The following is an 18,439-nucleotide window of genomic DNA, read 5'->3' as shown; positions in this document are numbered from 1 at the left end:
GAATGGAATCTTTTGTAATTTTATAAGTCATGGGATTATTGTTAGACACCTTGATGGCTTAATTGGTGCCATCAATGAGGCCCTGTACATATGCAATCCCAACCACTTGGTAGAAGCACTGGGCCCTCTCCAAGGGAAAAGTGACATTTCTATTTCCCTACAAATAAGGCTGCAGTGACTTGCTTGTTGCATCGGTGTATGGACATCTGACTAATCTGGCTCCAGTAGGGATCGAAGTAACAACAACAATTTGCATTTGTATAGCGCCTTTAACGTAGTAAAACATCCCAAGGCACTTCACAGGAGTGTTGTCAGACAAAATTTGACACCAAGCAAAAAGGGATTAGGACAGATGTTCAAAAGCTTCCCACACACAATGGCATAAAACCTCACTGTGGTGCTGACTTTCACCACAATAGGCAGGATGCAGTCTGTAGGTTAGGTTCCAGTAGACAGCACAACTCAGTGATTGACTGCCTGCTGAAGCATAGACGATGATTGCAGGTCTCTTAGGACATTCCCAAGTAGTTGTGCCTGGGTCGGAAACTGTAAATTCTGGGCCGCCTGCGGTGGACACCTGAGTTGCAAGCACTCTCCCTCCTCAAATTCCAGGACAGCCATTAGCAAGCCCAGTGGAATTTCTATGCTGAGCACTGTGCTTTCAGTTGCGAGATGGCAACTAGAATGCTGCTGTTGAAGATGTGCATCGATGAAATACCGAATTAATTTTGTGGCACTAATGAGGCCTCTAACACGAGCTCTAAATCATAAAAAAGTTCAGTGCTGAGTATGTTGGGGCCTACATTCCTGATTTCATGCGACTCTCGCACTCCGAGTGCGGCGGTAACTTGTCAAGTGCGACATCAGAAAACCAGCTCTTAGGTGCTAAACTGAGCCTGAAGTGAACTCCAGTCTCACTCCACTTCATTCCAGTATCAGGTCAGGCCTTGACTCCAGGTTCAGGCTACATTTACACTGTTATTGTAGCATCAATAGAAAGTAAAGTTGTTTTGAATTGCGGCTACAGCTGTAGCACGAATATCCTAAAATATAAATGAAATGCAACAAAAAATGACTCGTCAAAAAATTTGGCATCACACAACCATTTGTAATGATACGGGTATAAATAATACAAAAATAACAGATGCCAGGAGTGATTGCAAGACACTTTGGGGGAGGAATTGCCTAACCCTCGAAAACGGGCATGTGGATCGTGATTAACCCGTGCCCACTTACTGCGTTGCAGGCAGCAAGGTAAACTTGTGTTTCCTGCTGCTTTACATGATTGCTGTGTGCAGCCAGTGCTACCCGTTGTGGTAAACCACTGTCATACCTGTCTGTGTCTGTATGTGTATTCCACTAGGTACAGGTCTGGACATGCCTCGGCTGACTCCTCCCACTATTCCAGGTATATAAGTGACTACCTCCCAGTCCCTTAGTATTCTGGACGGGTCGACCACTCGAGACAAGACCTTCATTCTTTAGTTAATAAAAGCCTGATTGTTACTCGCTCAACTTCAGTCTTTTGAGTAATTGATGGCGCATCACCCGTTCTGTTCATTGGCTGCACACATCAGCAGGGGGCCGATATCGTCAGTGGCTAGCGCTACTTAAAGGCAGCCTGCACCTCTTAAAGGGGACGTACATTGTGGCTGTAGGAAATGGTGGGGGTCATTTGAAAACTGAATCTGTGCTCTGATGCTCTGATTCTTTGAGCAATGGTTGAGCATACGAGAGAGTGAGCACCAAGACATTGCACTGGGAGAGGTGGAAAGGTGTATCCACAACAGGCAAGAGGCCCTCCAGACGTATGCACAGGAAGCAGTGGGAAGAAGTAGCATACAGGAAGAAGTTTAATGATCTCATACGAGTTGTCAAGATCAGTGAGTTCATTTTCAAATGGCACATCCTACCTACAGGTTGTCAAGATCAGCGAGTTCATTTTCAAATGGCACATCCTACCAACTACACCACTAGCCTCATCCACTGCTCAATTCACTACACTCACCCACCTATCAACAATCTCAATCAATCAGAACACAACCCTACAATTCATAGGATATACCTCATCCTTCCACACTTAGCATTGTTGCAAGCCTCGCACCCACAACTGACAGCTTGCACACATTGGCAGCTTTTCAACACAGCCACATCACCCAAACATATTGCACGACACTCACTGACACACTTCCCTCTTTCTTGCATGCAGCAGCAAAGTACTGGAGGAGGACAAACGTGCCTGAAATTTTTAACCACATGGAGGAGACAGTGCTGGCCATCATGGGAAGGGGCATCACTGAGGCCGTGGCCCCTGGTGGGGCTGAAGCGATCGATGCTGAGGGTATCTGCATAACTAGTCCTCCTTCTCTCACCCAACTTCTTCCTCATCCCGCAATCTCACCTGACTTAGAAGCTGCAGATGGTGTAAGCACGCACTTCTTACTTTCTCCTCTGCCCTCACCACAACCCAACCCTTGTCCCATTTTAATTTCAGATACCCAAGAACTGGAACCTTCCCAGTCAGTGAAGGAAAAGGAAGACGACAGTGAAGATGAAAAAACACCATCACTCGATCTTACAGTCGCAGCCACCAGCTCAGATACTGATACTGCGCATACTTTAGAGACTAGGACAGAGGAGGGATCTGCACGTGGTGAGACACCGGGCACAAGTGCGCAGGAGCCAGGACGGGGGATAGGATAGTGCAGGTGCCAGCTCGCTGGAGGGCGAGGTCATGGAACCCTCCATGATGCATCGTCTGACTGCCGATGTTACAGCTTCCATTGCAGCACAAACAGCTTCCATCAAAGGTCTGAGTGCTCCAGTGGAAGCTCAGACTGCTGCCTTGCAAGACCAGACTGCTGCCATCATGGCTCTAGATATCACTGTTCAAAGGTGCTTCCAGGACATCACAGCAGTCCTGCAATCTGTCCTCCAACAGATTAGTACGATTGCTGAGGTGCTGCCCTGGGAGAGTGGTAGCGGCTCCGTGGAGCATGAATCTTTTGTCCTCTCTCAGGATGACCGCATTCCTGCTTCCACCCCCTGCCACACTGTCAATGCCCTTGCTGTTGCCTGTCTGCCAGCCAGCCCAGACTGCTGCAGAAATGGTGCAGTCTGAAGCCGGACCCTCTAGGCTCAGAGCTGCTCGAGGTCACCCTCCAAGGCCACCTGCAGTCTCCTCAATAGGAGGTCAGCAGCCTTCCTCCACCTATGTTGCAGCCACTGGGAAGCATATTGTAGGAGCACTAGGAAAGGTAAAGACCCACGGAAAACAGACACTAAGGGAATGCACAAGGTTGATCAGTTTATTTTTGAATGATCATGTAATGATTGAATTTATAAATTTGGATAGGAATGTGCATTTTTTGGCGGTTTTTAATTTTGAGTTGTTGGAAAGAGGACGATGTGATGGTCAGTGATAGAGGAAAGGTAAGGAGTGTGTGACTGTTGGTAAATGGGGAGGTGTGGTTGAGGTTACTGGTATCACTCATGAATTATTTCATCATGTAGAGCCTGGGCAGAAAGGGGCAATCTATGTTGTAGCCTCCCTTCCTCTTCCTGTTTCTCCACTTCCTGTTGCACTTTTCCCTCCTCCCTTCATCTTCCTCCTCCTTGTTCTTCTGCTCCTCAGCTTCTCGTCTGATAGGTAATGGCAAGGGCCATTCCCTAATAATGGCAAGGTTGTGCAGCATGTAGCATACCACCACAAATCTTAATACCTGCTCAGCTGAGTGCTGCAGGGCTCCTCCAGAGCAGTCCAGGCAGCGGAAGCGCTGCTTGAGGACGCCGATGGTGTGCTCTATAATGTTCCTTGTGGTAGCATGGCTCTCAATGTATGCCTGCTGCGCACATGTGTAGGGGTTCTGGACCGGAGACATGAGCCATGTCATGAGTGGATAACCCTTGTCGCCCAGTAGCCAGCCTGTGCCTTGCCGTGGTGGGCCAAATGCAGGTGGCTTAGAGGATTGCCGCAGAATGAAGGAATTGTGACTGCTGCCAGGTTAATGGGCATTCACCTGCATGATGCTCTGCATGTGGTCGAACACTGAGAGAGTGGAATCCCTTTCGATTCAAGAAAATGGCCTCGTTCACAAGAGGCGCATGCAAGGCAATATGCGTGCAGTCAACGGAACACTGCACCATGGGGCAGCCTGCAATCCGTGCAAACCCTAGTGCTCGCTCTGCCCGTTTGTCTCTGGCAAGAGGGAATGAGATGAAGCTGTCTCTCTTTGCTTAGAGAGCCTCAGTGACCTCCCTTATGCAGCAATGCACTGCAAACTGCGAGATGTTGCTTATATATCCAGCAGCAACCTGGAAGGAGCCAGATGCATAAAAGTTATAAAGCCACAGTCACCTTGACAGCCACTGGCAATGCGGTCCTTGCCCCGCTTTGAGAGTTGGCAGGTTTGTCATAATCTCTTTAGTGAAGCGAAGACATCGCCAGCATTGGTCCTCGTTGAAGTTGAGGTAAGAGAATTGCTCCCTATAGACCCTTGGCGGATATGGCCTCCTGCTGAGAGCCCTTCTCTCCCTCCTCCCTCTTCTAGCAGCTGTCCTGCTCTGCGTGGCCTCTCTTCATTCTCCCAGTCATGCTCAATTTCCAGAGGAAGCCCTTCCATGTCACCCATGTCTGGAGGCAAATTGTTTTAGCACAAGCTTTTAAAATCAACTAAAAAGTGCTTCAGCACCAGCCAGACAACTCTCTGAGGACTAGTGAAACTTTAGGTAAGTATAGGAAAGCTCTAGAAATGCGTACAATTGCACCGGCAGTCAGAAGAAATAATCCAACAACTAACCTGTAAGTAGTTCATGATCCCTTTAGGTAAGCACTGGTGGGGGGTCCTTCATGCTGTTTAATGCGTGTTCAGCTGTGCGAGATTAAGACAGCGCGTAGGCTGGAGCATGGCAGCACTGGTGTCAAATCAGTGTTGCACACGTCATAATCTGCCTGCTCTACATGCTGCCGGTGGTCGTTAGTTTTGTGTATGCAAATCCCTTTAGTAAGATGGTGTCCACCGCACTTCCCGTTGGAAGTGTGCACGTGCATCTCGGATGCCATTTTCGACCATTAGGAGGCTGCGTAGCACCTAAAAAATGGGCACTACAGAGCCCAATTTCTTCCCCTATCATCATTAAGTGATTGCTGGGCAGAAAACTCATTTGCAAGCTGGTTTATATGATAATAATGGATAACTTATAAACTTTCCTTTTTGTCTCAGCTATATCATCATGCAAGAGAGATGCCTTACCTACAACAGACAGCTCCAAACTAAATGAATTTTGTCCTGCTTTATTTGTTGCAATGCATGTGTAAGTCCCCGCGTCTTTTGCTGTAAGATGATCAATCAAGAGGGAGTGAATTCCATTTTCACGCACCAGCATCTTGTGGGTAACATCTGGCGAGACAGGTTTACCATTCAGTAGCCACATAAGGTCAGGGTTTGGCAGCCCACTCACCTGAAGAAAAAGGGAACGTGTTTAATACAGTGCAAATCTCTTGAATGTAGAAGTGCTGTGTCTGCGCAAAGTACAGTGAAACCCACCTCTAATTTTCTGATAGACTAAGCTCAGCTTTTCAGATAGATATCCTTGTAATACACAATTGAACACTGGAATATATATTAGGAGCTCACATTCACCAGATAGGATTAGCCGAAACACATGCCGAAACAGTGGGACTAGGCTGGATAGCTCCTTGTCGGCCGGCGATGACACGATGGTCTGAAATGGCCTCCTTCCATGCCGTAAATTTCTATGATTACCATGTTTGAGAATCTCTAAATCAAGCTACTGAGAAATCTACATCCATCTGTAGGGTTTCAGTTTTCCAAATGGAGTGCACACTCTCATGGCAGTGCTGTTGGAACTTAACCAGCAAAATATACAGTTTACCAAAGCATCTGACGCTGTGGCCCTCAATCTGACCCATCTGATGCTGTGGCCCTCAATCTGATCCATTTGACATACAAAGTTTCCGCTATGGCCCTCGGGAGGGATCTGCCCTGAGAAATCTGGAGTGGCTCTGCACTGCTAATGCTCAAAAATACAATTTTCCCCTCAACTTTTGGGGAAACGTGGTCACAACACTGCATAGTTAAGAGGGCCTTAGTGCAACTGGCAACTGGTGTAGGAAACAGAAATATCTTGTCATGTATATATATCTTATAAAAATAAAATTTAAAAAAATCACAAGCAGGGGGCCTGGATGGCAAGGAAAGTTAGTACAACATACCTCTGGCACCAGAGTTTAATTCCAGCTGAAGCCAATAACCGAAAGTCTCCTCATTATATTAATGTAAGGGTGCTATATGAAATGCATTCAACCAGTTCCTATTGGGTAGGGACTACAGCACAAAACTTTCCAGTCTGCAAATAATCGCCACTAATTGGCTATCAAGAGACTATGATTATTGTGTAGCAATCAGAAATTTGACTGCAGAAGTAGGGTGCTTGCTGATGTTAGGATTAAGGAACATTGTTAGATAAGAGTACAGGAAGGTTTACTTTGCATTTGGCTAACTATACCTGACCTTAAAAATGTCCTAGTAAAGGATCCCCTTGGAATGAGTGACCATAACATGGTTGAATTCCATATTCAATTAGAGGGTGAGAAGGTTGGATCTCAAACAAGCGTGCTAAGCTTGAATAAAGGAGACTATGAAGGTATGAGAGCGGAATTGAGTAGAGTGGATTGGGAAAATAGATTAAAGGGTAAGGCGATACATGATCAGTGGTGTACATTTAAGGAGTTATTTTACAACTTCCAAAAAATATATATTCCACTGAGAAGAAAGGAGTGTAAAAGAAAAGACAGCCATCCGTGGCTAAGTAAAGAAATTAAGGATAGTATTCGACTAAAAACAAGGGCATATAAGGTAGCCAAATCTAGTGGGAGGATAGAGGATTGGGAAAACTTTAAAAGACAGCAAAAAATAACAAAAAGATTGATTAAGAAAGGGAAGATAGATTATGAAAGTAAATTAGCAAAAATATAAAAACAGATAGTAAGAGTTTTTATAGTTATATAAAAAGAAAGAGGGTGGCTAAAGTAAATGTTGGTCCCTTAGAGGATGAGACCGGGAAATTAATGGTGGGAAATATGGAGATGGCAAAAACACTGAATGAATATTTTACATCAGTCTTTACAGTAGAAGACACTAAGAATATCCCAACACTGGACAAAGAGGGGGCAAAAGGGGGGGAGGAGCTAAACACGATCAAAATCACTAAGGATGTGGTACTCGGTAAAATAATGGGACTCAAGGCGGATAAATCACCTGGACCTGATGGCTTACATCCTAGGGTCTTGAGGGAAGTGGCGGTAGGGATTGTGGATGCATTGGTAATAATTTTCCAAAACTCCCTGGACTCGGCAATGGTCCCGGCAGACTGGAAAACTGCTAATGTAACACCCTTATTTAAAAAGGGCAGTAGACAGAAGGCTGGAAACTATAGACCGGTTAGCCTAACATCTGTGGTAGGTAAAATTTTGGAGTCCATTATTAAGGAGACAGTAACAGGACATTTGGATAATCATAATTTAATAAGACAAAGTCAGCATGGTTTTATGAAGGGGAAGTCATGTTTGACAAATTTGCTGGAGTTCTTTGAGGAAGTAACGTATAGGGTGGATAAAGGGGAACCAGTGGACGTAGTGTATTTAGACTTCCAAAAGGCATTTGACAAGGTGCCACACAAAAGATTATTGCTTAAGATAAAAAATCACGGGGTTGGGGGTAATATTCTGGCATGGATAGAGGATTGGCTATCTAACAGAAGGCAGAGAGTTGGGATAAATGGTTCATTCTCAGACTGGCAATCAGTAACTAGTGGTGTTCCGCAGGGGTCAGTGCTGGGTCCCCAACTCTTTACAATCTATATTAACGATTTGGAGGAGGGGACCGAGTGTAACATATCAAAGTTTGCAGATGATACTAAGATGGGGGGGGAAAGTAGTGAGTGAGGAGGACATAAAAAACCTTCAAGGGGACATAGACAGGCTAAGTAAGTGGGCAGAGATTTGGCAGATGGAATACAATACTGGAAAGTGTGAGGTTATGCACTTTGGCAGGAAAAATCGTAGAGCAAGTTATTATCTTAATGGCAAGAAACTGGAAAGTACTGAAGTACAAAGGGATCTGGGGGTCCTGGTGCACGAAACTCAAAAGGTTAGTATGCAGGTGCAGCAAGTGATTAAGAAGGCCAATGGAATGTTGGCTTTCATTGCTAGGGGGATAGAATATAAAAATAGGGAGGTATTGCTTCAGTTGTACAAGGTATTGGTGAGACCGCACCTGGAATACTGCGTACAGTTTTGGTGTCCATACTTAAGAAAGGACATACTTGCTCTCGAGTCAGTACAAAGAAGGTTCACTCGGTTAATCCCAGGGATGAGGGGATGGACATATGAGGAGAGGTTGAGTAGATTGGGACTCTACTCATTGGAGTTCAGAAGAATGAGAGGCGATCTTATTGAAACATATAAGATTGTGAAGGGGTTGGAACGGGTGGATGCAGGGAAGATGTTCCCGATGATGGGTGAAACTAGAACTAGGGGGCATAGTCTTAGAATAAGGGGCTGCTCTTTCAAAACTGAGATGAGGAGGAACTACTTCACTCAGAGGGTGGTAGGTCCATGGAATATGCTGCCCCAAAAAGCTGTAGAAGCTACATCATTACATAAATTTAAAACAGAAATAGACAGTTTCCTAGAAGTAAAGGGAATTAAGGGTTACGGGGAGCGGGCAGGAATTTGGACATGAGTCTAGGTTCGGATCGGTCATGGCCCTGTGGGTAGCGGAGCGGGCCCAGGGGCCTTGTAGCCTGATCCTGCTCCTATTTCGTGTGTCTAATTCTGTTAGATTCAGGAGATGGTTCTGTGATAGTGGATTGGCGGTTAGGATCAGATCAGCCATGATCTTATTGAATGGCGGAGCAGGCTCGAGGGGCCGATTGGCCTACTCCTGCTCCTATTTGTTATGTTCTTATGTCCTTGATGGTGCCAGAGTACCAAACTGGAAATATTTTTCCATTCCTGAGCACTGGTATCTTTTGTCTTTTTTTTCATAAATTATTTGGATATATGATTCGTGTCGACCCCCATCACAGTGTTCAAGAGTCTCTAAATCAAGTTACTGAGTAATCCTCACAGGTACAGTTTTTGTTTTCCACAAACATAGAATACAAACTCTTTCCTTGTAGGGTCGCCCCCATTAACCCAATCCAGAAAGCCTGGGCACAATTTGGCAAGAGCCAAGACTTAGGAACCCTCAAGAGTTCACCCTATCTGTTATCTGAAGCAGAGTGAGAAGAATTCTAGCCTTCAGTGATACATCTATCCTTCCAGGCCCCAAACTAAACCAAGCTGCTCGGTCAATCATCAACAGTACCCGTCTTCCCTCGCAGGTGGACGTAAACGATCCCACGGCACTATTTCGAAGAAGTGCAGGGGAGTTCTCCTGGTATCCTGGCCAACATTTATCCCTCAACCAACACCTAAAACAGATTATCTGGTTATTTATTTCATTGCTGTTTTTGGGAGCTTGCTGTATCCAAATTGGCTGCTGCGTTTCCTACAGTACAACAGTGACTACAGTTCAAAAGTACTTTGTTGTGCTGTAACATACCTTTAGGATGTCCTGAGGTTGTGAAAAGCACTATATAAATGCAAGTTTTTTGTTTCTGTCTTTTACCAAGTCTGCCACAGAGGGTTGACTGGGTTCCAATGTTGCATCATTAGGTGTGTCACCTTGGAGTCAACTTGATTCAAAGGCAGTTCTCTCCACCTATCATGAAGGGCTACGGGGAAAGAGCAGGGGAGTGGGACCAATTAGATAGCTCTTTCAAAGAAGCAGCACAGGCACGCTGGGCCGAATCGCCTCCTTCTATGCTGTATAGTTACTATATGAATAGTTACTGATTGGACATCAGATAACTGATGCAGGAACTTGAGCCGTCACTAGGCAGATGGCAGGTAGCAAGAACTCCTCACATGCATCAAAATGCATTTGATAAAGTACCACATAATAAACTTGTTGGCAAAATTGAAGTCCATTGGATTAAAGGAGCAGTGGCTACATGGATATAAAATTGGCTAAGGGACAGAAAGCAGAGAATACTGGTGAATGGTTGTTTTTCAGACTGGAGGGAAGCATACAGTGGTGTCTCTCAGGGGTCGGTGTTAGGATCACTGCTTTATTTGATATGAAGTGCCCGGCGGTGCCGAGGGTCTTTTGAGGGCATGTTGTTGTTGGAAGAGAGAGAGAGAGAGAGCGACTTGGGGGAAGAGAGAGAGCGACTGGGGGGAAGAGAGAGAGCGACTGGGGGGAAGAGAGAGAGCGACTGGGGGGAAGAGAGAGAGCGACTGGGGGGAAGAGAGAGAGCGACTGGGGGGGAAGAGAGAGAGCGACTGGGGGGAAGAGAGGGAGCGACTGGGGGGGAAGAGAGGGAGCGACTGGGGGGAAGAGAGGGAGCGACTGGGGGGAAGAGAGAGAGCGACTGGGGGGAGAGAGCGCGACTGGGGGGAAGGGGGGAAAGGGGGAGAAAGGGGAGGGGGGAAAGGGGAGTGGGGAAGGGGAGGGGGAGGGGGGAAGAGGGGGGGAAGGGGGAAAGGAGGGAGAAGGGGGTGAAAGGGAAGGGGAGGGGGGAAAGGGGAGGGGGGAAAGGGGAGGGGAGGGGAAAGGGGAGGGGGAAAGGGGAGGGGGGAAAGGGGAGGGGGGAAAGGGGAGCGGGGGAAAGGGGAGGGGAGGGGGGAAAGGGGAGGGGGGAAACGGGGGGAGGGACAGGAAAGGGGAGGGGAGGGGCGGGGAAAGGGGAGGGGGAAAACGGGAGGGGAGGGGGGAAGGGTAGGGGGGAAAGGGGGGGAGGGACAGGAAAGGGGAGGGGCGGGGAAAGGGGAGGGGAGGGGGAGAAAGGGGAGGTGAGGGGGCGAAAGGGGAGGGGAGGGGGACAGGGGAGGGGGGAAAGGGGAGGGGAGGGGGGAAAGGGGAGGGGGGAAAGGGGAGGGGGAAGGGGGGAGGGGGAGGAAGGGGGGCGGGGGGGAGGGGGAAGGGGAGGTGAGGGGGAGGGGGAAGGGAAGGGGGAGAGGGGGGATGGGGGGTGGGGGGGGAGGGGAGTGGGGGAGGGGAGGGGGAGGGGTAGAGGAAGGGGGAGGGGGGGAGCGGAGGGGGAGATGGGAGGGGAGCGGAGGGGGAGAGGGGAGGGGGAGCGGGGGGGGAGGGGAGGGGGAGGGGAGAGGGGAGGGGAGAGGGGGAGAGGGGAGGGGAGGGAGAGGGGGGAGGGGAGGGGGAGAGGGGGGAGGGGGAGGGGAGGGGGAGAGGGGGGGAGGGGAGGGGAGAGGGGGGGAGAGGAGGGGAGCCAGCAGACCCTCTCCCCTCTGCCAGCGATGGCTCCACTGAGCTCCGTGCCGCCCCACGCACTGACATGCCGAGCACAGCGCCCCGGTTAGCCCGAGCCCCGCCCTCCCGAGGCTGGGCCTGAGGCGGCTTGAGACGGACGATTGCGGCTGGCCGGGCCCGGTTGCCTTGGTAACCCTCCTCCTCTCTCCGCCTCCCGATCTCCGGGACCGGGCCTGGGCCTGAGCAGCTTGAGATGGCCGATTGCGGTTGGCGAGCCCGGTTCCCGGGGTAACCCTCTCCGCTCCCCCTCCCCTCCCGAGCCCCGCCCCCCCTGAATGAAGCGCGAGGAGCTTGCAGTGAGCCCAGCCAGCCTTTACCAAGATTCGGAATCGGGCCCAGCGGGGGCGTGGGGGGTGAGGGGTGGGAGGAGCTTGCCACAAAACAATTGCCTACGGTCCAGCATGGCTGACAACAGACACCCAGGCTTCGAGGCCTACCTGCAAAAGCGGGGAAAGGTAGGAAAATTAATGAGATTCGATTAAAGATTTAGAAAGTAATTAACTTTTTTTTTAAATATGGCCTAGAAATTCAGTATAGCCACTTTTGGGGCGGCAAAGTCGGGCGGACGCTAAAGTTTGCACCCGGCGCAAAGTCGCGCCACCTTCGCCGATATTCAGTCGCATCGCCCCAAGAGGTTGCTGCTGCGCTAAAACAGGCGATGCACGACTATCTTTAGGTGCTAAGCCGGCGGTGCTGAGCGCTACCCCCGAGGCCAGGCGCAGCGCCGGTGCGGCGAGTTGTTGATTGACGGCAGACACTCTGGCGCCGGTCAGCTCTTAAAGGGGGAGGGTTGATTTGTTTGCCTGCCACGCCCTGCACAGTGCAGCCCTCAACCTAGGCCTGACCACTTCAGCTTCACCTGCACAACGCCCAGGGCTATGGAGAAGGCCAGGGAGAGAGCGCAGCGCTTCAGCGACGGTGACCTGAGGCTGCTGGTTGGCGGAGTGGAGCGCAGGCGCCATGTTCTGTTCCCAGAAGGTGGCAAGAGGCCGCTGCCCAGCGCCTACCGGAAAGCCTGGAGGGAGGTCTCAAACAGGGTGTCTTCCAACAGCGTGGTTGCCAGGACTCCTGTGCAATGCCGGAAGAAGTTCAACGACCTCACTCGGGTTGTCAGGGTGAGTACCCTTTCCAGTGTCCTCCTCATCCCTGCATGTGCACCTCACTTTATGGGCAAAGGGACCTGAAAGCCCTAATGGCCAGCCCTCATCCAGCAGCTATGGGACTGTCATGAAAATCACTTGCACATTCAGCACTTTACACACTGTACAAGCTATTCGACCATGGGAGGCATTGCAGACAAGATCAGGGCTACACACTGTACAAGCTATTCGACCATGGGAGGCAGTGCAGACAAGATCAGGGCTACACACTGTACAAGCTATTCGACCATGGGAGGCAATGCAGACAAGATCAGGGCTTCACACTGTACTTAGAGGCCGTCCTTTCTCTTGCAGGCCAAGGTGGCGCACAACCGGCGGAAACGAACTGACACCGGGGGAGGCCGTCCTGACGTCAAAGAGCTCTCCGACCTCGACCAGCGTGTGGAGCGCATTATGGCAGGCCGGCTGATTGGCCCCGTCGCCACTGGAGATGCCGACCCTGTTCTGGCACCAATGGTAAGGGCATCACCTTTTTGACCTCTCTCGTTATACTTGCGCCTCAGATCAGCATCCTTTGCCACTGTCCGACCAATGCAGTGCATGGCAGCACTCATGCCTCCCTCGCTGCCGCCCTGTCCTCACTCTAAAGCTACTCTTGTGCCTTCCTGCTTTCAGATGGTGAATCGCCAGGTGAGGAGGCGGGCCCTCAAGCTGCCACTGTCAGCGCTTCCGATTCCGAGGAGGAGGAAGAGGAAGCCGGCCCATCAGTGCCACCCTCAGCCGCGCCAGCCGATGGCGAGGAAGGGGACACGTCTTCCCTGGAGGGGAGCCGGGGGGAAGGGTCGGAGGAGAGTGAAGCTCCGGGGCCCAGCGGCCTGCAGCAACGCGGGAGGGGTGGGGAAGCTCGGTGGACTTCTCCCCAGAGGGTGAGTGCGGCCTCCAGTCCTGCGACGGTGAGCGCAGAGGAGGTGCGGCTCCTGGAGGAAATGGCCGTCCAGGCTGAGCGCAGGCACAATGAGCTCATGGCTGCAGTGGCAAGGATGCCTGACTCCATTGAGTCTTTGTCAAGGAGTGTGCAGCAATTTGGAGCAGCACAGGCCAGGAGTCTACAGGACTTCGCGGCAGCACAGGCGGCTTCGAGCCAAGTGCTCAGTCAGGCCGTTCATTCATTGGCTGTTGTCATGCGGACACAGACCAGGGCCACACGGGCACTAACTGCTGCCACCCTCGCTGGATCAGCCAGGCATCGCCAGGGCACCCGCCGCGCAGCAGCAGCCCAGCAGTCTGTTCTTCAGCTGTTTGCTGCGCATGCTGCAGTGCTGGCCCGTGCGAGTGCCAATGTCTCAGGCGACCAGCGAGCACCTGCGATCTGCCAGGTTGGCACCATTCCTGCAGCCGACACTGCCACTCCGCCATTGCAGCTGCCACGAGCCGCTGGACAGGCTGCTGCCGCCCAGGCAGAGTTGGAGCAGTGAGCAGCCGGCCCCTCCAAGGCAGAGCTGGTGCAGGCCGACCCCCAAGGGCATCTGCCGTCTCGCCATCTGACCCTCAGCAGCCTTCCCCCAGCCTTGCTGCAGCCACTGGGCTCCCATTGAGGAGGAGCTGCAAGGCGGGCAGGGGCCAGGCAAGGATGCGAAAGGCATCGCCCTCGCAGGGCAAAAAGTAGAAGCTCTGCACAAATGCCTGGTGCTTTTTTTAAGGCCGAGATTGGTGTCTTTCTTTCTTTCTTTAAGGCCGAGATTGGTGTAGTTGTGTTTTTGTAAGGCCGAGACTGGTGTCTTTCTTTCTTTTTGTAAGGCCGAGACTGGTAGTTTTGTGTTTTTGGGGGGGCTTCTCCACATGAGGTTGTAATGTGGGAAGGGCAGAGGTTTGCAATAAATTATTGTTCTTAAATTGCACTGTGCATGGTTTTTTTGTCAAGTCCTGGTTGCCCTGCTCGGCTGAGGCTTGTGGAGAGGCTACATTCATCTGCTGACATTGGCACAAGCCATTCCCTGAGAGGGGGCCTAGAAGCGACGTTCAATAAGCCGGCGACGGGCGGCCCTTGCACTTTCTGCCTCCCTCCTGCGCTGGTCCTCCTCCTCCTCCTCCTCAGGTGGTCCTCCAATCTCTGGTGGCAGTGGCTGAGTCCTGCGGATAGCCAGGTTGTGCAGCATGCAGCAAACGACCACGAAATGGGAGAATTGCTCCGGCGAATATTGTAGGGCTCCACCGGAACGGTCCAGACAGCAGAACCGTTGCTTCAGGACGCCGATTGTTTGTTCGATGATGTTCCTGGTCACTTGATGGCTTTCGTTGTATCCCTCTTCAGCAGGGGTGTTGGGCACACGGAGCGGGGTCATCAGCCAGGTACACAAAGGATAGCCTTTGTCCCCGATAAGCCATCCTCGTGGGTGAGGCTGGGCCTGGAACATGTCTGCCACAGAAGTCTGTCGCAGGATGAAGGCATCGTGGCTGCTGCCTGGAAAGCGGGCATTGACAGCTAGGATGAGCTGCCTGTGGTCACACACCAGCTGGACGTTGAGCGAATGGTAGCCCTTCCGGTTGCGGTAATCCTCGGCATTCTCCAGAGGTGCCCGCAAAGCCACATGCGTGCAGTCAATGGCGCCCTGCACCATGGGGAAGCCCGCGAATGCTGCAAAGCCCATTGCACGCTGTTGCTGCTTGGCAAGGGCCATGGAGAAGGAGATGAACTGACGTCTCCTTTTGAAAAGGGCATTGGTCACCTGGCGGATGCAGCAATGCACGGCGAACTGGGAGATGTTGGAAATGTCCCCAGTGGCGGATTGGAAGGAGCCGGTGGCATAGAAGTTGAGAGCCACCGTCACCTTCACTGCCACCGACAGAGACGTCCTGCTCCTCAGCTGTGGCTGCAGATCACCGCCAAGCAGGTGGCAGATCTCTGTGACCACCTCCCTTCGGAATCGCAGCCTCCGAACACACTGCTCGTCAGACATGTTGAGATAGGAGAAATGCTGGCGGTATACGCTGGGTGGGTAAGGCCTCCTTTCCCGACGCCTGTTGCCCCCTCTCCGTCTAGCCAGGGCTGCCACTCTCTCACGGCATCTGTGAGCCCTTTGGATGCAATGGAGAAAGCCAGCGTTTGCACCCATTGCAGCCCCCATAATATGTTAGCAAAGAATGATATGTCAATGAGGCAAAGACAAGTGGAAAGCTGTGGCCTGAAGCCACAAGTACCTGTCCGAGTGTTGAGCCAAAGCAGAAAGCTCTCTACCTTGGTCTCTCTGCAAAGATCCGTCTCTCAAGAAGGAGTGCTGCGAAATGGCAGCCTTTTCTAGTGCAGGAGGAGTGCCCTTTAATTTGCGCCCCCCACGCCCCGCATCGACTGAGCACCGTTCCACTCTACCAGTCGCTAGGGGCGCCAGGCGCACAATGAGGCGTCGCGACTGAATTTCCGGTTGGGGGCGCACAAAGGGCGTTGCACGAGGAAATGACGTCATGATCTGCGCGCGCAGCTGAGCGCGCGCAAAGACTTTGCGCCGCCGCTAAATCTCTAGTGAAGTTGGGGAGAGGCACAGTTCGAGCTGCGCCCGGCCGCTAGCCGCCTAGCGCCCGACATCTACTCCTCCTAAGGCGCTACCGGCTGGCGCAACCAACTGAATTTCTAGGCCTATGTGTTTTAAAAGCAACTTTTTTTTTTAAAGACACAGAAAGCGGGAAAAAAAAATGAAAAGTTTGGAATCAAGATGGCGGCGACTCACCTCGGTTCAGAACGATAAGGCCCGCCCTCACATGCATCGATTGGTCGACCGTCCCATCACTCAACTCTATGAGGGCCCGCCCGCACGCGCCAGGAACCCGCCCCCGCCCCGCAGCGATTGGATGACCGTCGGGTCGCTCGACCGTACGATTGGTCGACCTCAACGTCACTCAATGCTAATGAGCAGATAATGAGTGTAATTTTGAAAGTTTTTTGGATACCGCGGGCACAATTTTTGTCTCACCGAAACGTAAATATGCTTACGACCGTTCTGGAATTGTAAGCTTTCTTTTGATGTAACGCACGTGTAGGTACGCTCTATAACTTTAGAGTGTATAGCCGGAAAGACACACTGAAGGACAGACAGACAGATCTATCCTTTTATATATATAGAGACTAGCTGGAGTGCCCGGCGGTGCCGAGGCTTTTTCGAGGGCATGTTGTTGTTGGAAGAGAGAGAGAGAGAGAGCACGACTGGGGGGAAGAGAGAGCGCGACTGGGGGGAAGAGAGAGAGGGACTGGGGGGGAAGAGAGAGAGCGACTGGGGGGGAAGAGAGAGAGCGACTGGGGGGGAAGAGAGAGAGCGACTGGGGGGGCAGAGTGGGAGCGACTGGGGGGGAAGAGAGAGAGCGACGGGGGGGGAAGAGAGAGAGCGACTGGGGGGGGAAGAGAGAGAGCGACTAGGGGGGGAAGAGAGAGAGCGACTGGGGGGAAGAGAGAGAGTGACTGGGAGGGAAGAGAGAGAGCGACTGGGAGGGGGGGAAGGAGGGGGGGAAGGAGGGGGGAAGGGGAAGGGGGGAAGGGGAAGGGGGGAAGGAGAGGGGAGGGGGGAAGGAGGGGGGAAGGGGAAGGGGGGGAGAGAGAGCACGACTGGGGGGAAGGGGACGGGGAGGGGGTTGGGGGGAGGGGTGAAGGGGAGGGGGAAGGGGAGGGGGAGGGGGGAGGCAGGGGAGGGGGGAGGAAGGGGGGGGGAGGGAGGGGAGGGGAGGGGGGAGGAAGTGGAGGGGGGTAGGAAGGGGAGGGGGAGGGGGGAAGGGGAGGGGGGAGGAGAGGGGGGAGGGGAGGGAGGGAAGGGGAGGGGGGGTGTGGGAGAGGAGGGGAGGGGGAGAGGGGAGGGGTGGGGGAGTGGGGAGGGGTGGGGGAGTGGGGAGGGGTGGGGGAGTGGGGAGGGGTGGAGGAGGTTGGGGAAGAAGGGGGAGAGAAAGGGAGTGGGGGAGCCAGCAGACCGTCTCCCCACTGCCGGCGATGGCTCCGCTGAGCTCCGTGCTGCCCCACGCACTGACATGCCGAGCGCAGCGCCCCGGTGACCCCGAGCCCCACCCTCCCAAGACCGGGCCTGAAAGGGCCGATTGCGGCTGGCCGGGCCCGGTTGCCTTGGTAACCCTCCTCCCCTCTCCGCCTCCCGATCTCCGGGCCTGGGCCTGAGATGGCCGATTGCGGCTGGCCGGGCCCGGTTGCCTTGGGAACCCTCCTCCCCTCTCCGCCTCCCGATCTCCGGGCCTGGGCCTGAGCGGCCGATTGCGGCTGGCGAGCCCGCTTGCCGGGGTAACCCTCTCCGCTCCCCCTCCCCTCCCGAGCCCCCACACCCCCCACCCCCGAATGAAGCACGAGGAGGTTGCAGTGAGCCCAGCCAGCCTTTACCAAGATGGCTGGCCGCTGGTTCGGAATCGGGCCCAGCGGGGGGGTGGGGGGTGAGGGGAGGGAGGAGCTTGCCACAAAACAATTGCCTAGGGTCCAGCATGGCTGGCAACAGACACCCAGGCTTCGAGGCCTACCTGCAAAAACGGGGAAAGATAGGAAAATTAATGAGATTAGATAAAAGATTTAGAAAGTAATTAACTGTTTTTAAAAACAATATGGCCTAGAAATTGGGTTTTGGCTTAGCCAGGGCTTTAGCGCCGGAAATTAGTGCCGGCGCTAAGTCCCCTGCGCGCGCCAAAAATTCAGTGGCGCCGCGCCCAAACGGCTGCCGGCGCTACTGAAGGGTCTTAGCGCCTGGAAAAGGGCGCTAACTGCCGTTTCGCGCCGCAATTCCGGCGCTGCGGCACCCGATGCGGTGCGGCAGGCTGGGGAAGTGCAGGCCTCCTCCTTCCGTTAAGGAGGAGCTGCCTGCACCCGGCCGCGGCCCGCGCAAATCTCCTCAAAAATGAGCCCGGCACCTCGGACAAGTGCCGGGCTTGCATCTGTTCCGGGGGGGGGGGGGGGAGAAGTCCGGGGAG

At 52.7% G+C, this 18,439-nt stretch overlaps 1 protein-coding gene across 23 annotated transcripts in view; it reads right to left on the bottom strand.

The window, feature by feature from the left end:
• mypn (myopalladin) overlaps positions 1-18,439 on the bottom strand; it is an 828,299-nt gene that overhangs the window by 29,921 nt on the left and 779,939 nt on the right. For 22 of the 23 annotated variants that reach the window (XM_085994999.1, XM_085994998.1, XM_085995000.1 and 19 more), the window contains one exon: positions 5,253-5,460. In XM_085994999.1, coding sequence (XP_085851125.1) covers positions 5,253-5,460 — 208 coding nt within the window. Of the gene's footprint in view, positions 1-5,252; positions 5,461-18,439 lie in introns of those variants that run through there. The other variant, XR_015079259.1, reaches the window with a different exon arrangement.

This window comes from Somniosus microcephalus, chromosome 8, assembly GCF_052327205.1.
Source record: "Somniosus microcephalus isolate GS21.2 chromosome 8, FLI_Smic_1.0, whole genome shotgun sequence".
Lineage (NCBI taxonomy): Eukaryota > Metazoa > Chordata > Chondrichthyes > Squaliformes > Somniosidae > Somniosus > Somniosus microcephalus.
Note: the sequence above shows the minus strand (reverse complement) of the source record. Positions and strands in the feature narration are given on the sequence as shown.